General features: G+C 41.3%; 1 protein-coding gene across 1 annotated transcript; it reads left to right on the top strand.

The window, feature by feature from the left end:
* Positions 1-743: 743 nt before the first annotated feature.
* Positions 744-1,901, top strand: LOC311122111 (uncharacterized protein; the record flags this gene model as incomplete). The annotated part of the gene is made up of 3 exons (XM_084196518.1): positions 744-785; positions 830-1,808; positions 1,854-1,901. Coding segments are annotated over 3 exons (1,069 nt in total), but the record flags the coding sequence as incomplete, so codon positions are not given.
* Positions 1,902-2,642: the final 741 nt, after the last annotated feature.

Here is a 2,642-nt window from a genome sequence, read left to right as displayed (position 1 = left end):
CTAGGTACACTATACCTCCACTATACCTCCACTAGGTACACTATACCTCCACTATACCTCCACTATACCTCCACTAGGTACACTATACCTCCACTATACCTCCACTATACCTCCACTATACCTCCACTAGGTACACTATACCTCCACTATACCTCCACTAGGTACACTATACCTCCACTAGGTACACTATACCTCCACTATACCTCCACTATACCTCCACTATACCTCCACTAGGTACACTATACCTCCACTATACCTCCACTAGGTACACTATACCTCCACTAGGTACACTATACCTCCACTATACCTCCACTATACCTCCACTATACCTCCACTAGGTACACTATACCTCCACTATACCTCCACTAGGTACACTATACCTCCACTAGGTACACTATACCTCCACTAGGTACACTATACCTCCACTAGGTATAGTATACCTCCACTAGGTACACTATACCTCCACTAGGTACACTATACCTCCACTAGGTATAGTATCCCTCCACTAGGTATAGTATCCCTCCACTAGGTATAGTATACCTCCACTAGGTATAGTATCCCTCCACTAGGTATAGTATACCTCCACTAGGTATAGTATACCTCCACTAGGTATAGTATACCTCCACTAGGTATAGTATACCTCCACTAGGTATAGTATACCTCCACTAGGTCTAGTGTTATTCTACAGATTACAGGGTATAACTGACCTCCTCCTCCACAGCGAACAGCTTGACGATGTTCTTATGGTTGAGTTTCTTCAGGACCTCAAACTCTCTCATCTGGACGTCGAGCGGTCGCAGGAAACTCAGGTTGTTGAACACCTTCACAGCATACAGGTCCCCTGTTTTCTGGTGTTAGAGGAGGACACATAGTATTACATACAGGTCCCCTGTTTTCTGGTGTTAGAGGAGGACACATAGTATTACATACAGGTCCCCTGTTTTCTGGTGTTAGAGGACACATAGTATTACATACAGGTCCCCTGTTTTCTGGTGTTAGAGGACACATAGTATTACATACAGGTCCCCTGTTTTCTGGTGTTAGAGGACACATAGTATTACATACAGGTCCCCTGTTTTCTGGTGTTAGAGGACACATAGTATTACATACAGGTCCCCTGTTTTCTGGTGTTAGAGGACACATAGTATTACATACAGGTCCCCTGTTTTCTGGTGTTAGAGGAGGACACATAGTATTACATACAGGTCCCCTGTTTTCTGGTGTTAGAGGACACATAGTATTACATACAGGTCCCCTGTTTTCTGGTGTTAGAGGAGGACACATAGTATTACATACAGGTCCCCTGTTTTCTGGTGTTAGAGGAGGACACATAGTATTACATACAGGTCCCCTGTTTTCTGGTGTTAGAGGACACATAGTATTACATACAGGTCCCCTGTTTTCTGGTGTTAGAGGACACATAGTATTACATACAGGTCCCCTGTTTTCTGGTGTTAGAGGACACATAGTATTACATACAGGTCCCCTGTTTTCTGGTGTTAGAGGACACATAGTATTACATACAGGTCCCCTGTTTTCTGGTGTTAGAGGAGGACACATAGTATTACATACAGGTCCCCTGTTTTCTGGTGTTAGAGGAGGACACATAGTATTACATACAGGTCCCCTGTTTTCTGGTGTTAGAGGACACATAGTATTACATACAGGTCCCCTGTTTTCTGGTGTTAGAGGAGGACACATAGTATTACATACAGGTCCCCTGTTTTCTGGTGTTAGAGGACACATAGTATTACATACAGGTCCCCTGTTTTCTGGTGTTAGAGGAGGACACATAGTATTACATACAGGTCCCCTGTTTTCTGGTGTTAGAGGACACATAGTATTACATACAGGTCCCCTGTTTTCTGGTGTTAGAGGAGGACACATAGTATTACATACAGGTCCCCTGTTTTCTGGTGTTATTCCACACTTTTGTTACATTACAGCCTTTTTCTAAAATGGATTAAATATATTGTACACCAATCTACACCAAACATCCCATAATGACAAAGCCAAAACATGCTTTTAGAAATTCTTGCAAATTTATGACAATAAATACAAAAATAAAAAACCTTATTTACATAAGTATTCAGACCCTTTGCTATGAGACTCGAAATTGAGCTCAGGTGCATCCTGTTTCCATTGATCATCCTTGAGATGTTTCTACAACACTATCTCCCTCACTAACTTTAAGCATCAGTTGTCAGAGCACCTTACCGATCACTGCACCTGTACACAGCCCATCTGAAATTAGCCCACCCAACTACCTCATCCCTATATTGTTATTTATTTTGCTCATTTGTACCCCAGTATCTCTATTTGCACATCATCTCTTGCACATCATTCCAGTGTTAATACTAAATTGTAATTATTTTGCACTATAGCCTATTTTATTGCCTTACCTCCATAACTTGCTAAATTTGCACACTGTATATTATATGTATTTCTGTTGTATTTTTGACTTTGTTTTGTTTTACCCCATATGTAACTCTGTGTTGTTGTTTTTATCGCACTGCTTTGCTTTATCTTGGCCAGGTCGCAGTTGTAAATGAGAACTTGTTCTCAACTGGCTTACCTGGTTAAATAAAGGTGAAATAAAAAATAAACAACTTGATTGGAGTCCACCTGTGGTAAATTCAATT

This window comes from Coregonus lavaretus (assembly GCF_964263955.1).
Source record: "Coregonus lavaretus genome assembly, contig: HAP1_SCAFFOLD_2090, whole genome shotgun sequence".
NCBI classification, from domain to species: domain Eukaryota; kingdom Metazoa; phylum Chordata; class Actinopteri; order Salmoniformes; family Salmonidae; genus Coregonus; species Coregonus lavaretus.
The sequence above is the reverse complement of the archived record's forward strand: the minus strand, read 5'-3'. Positions and strand labels throughout refer to the sequence as shown.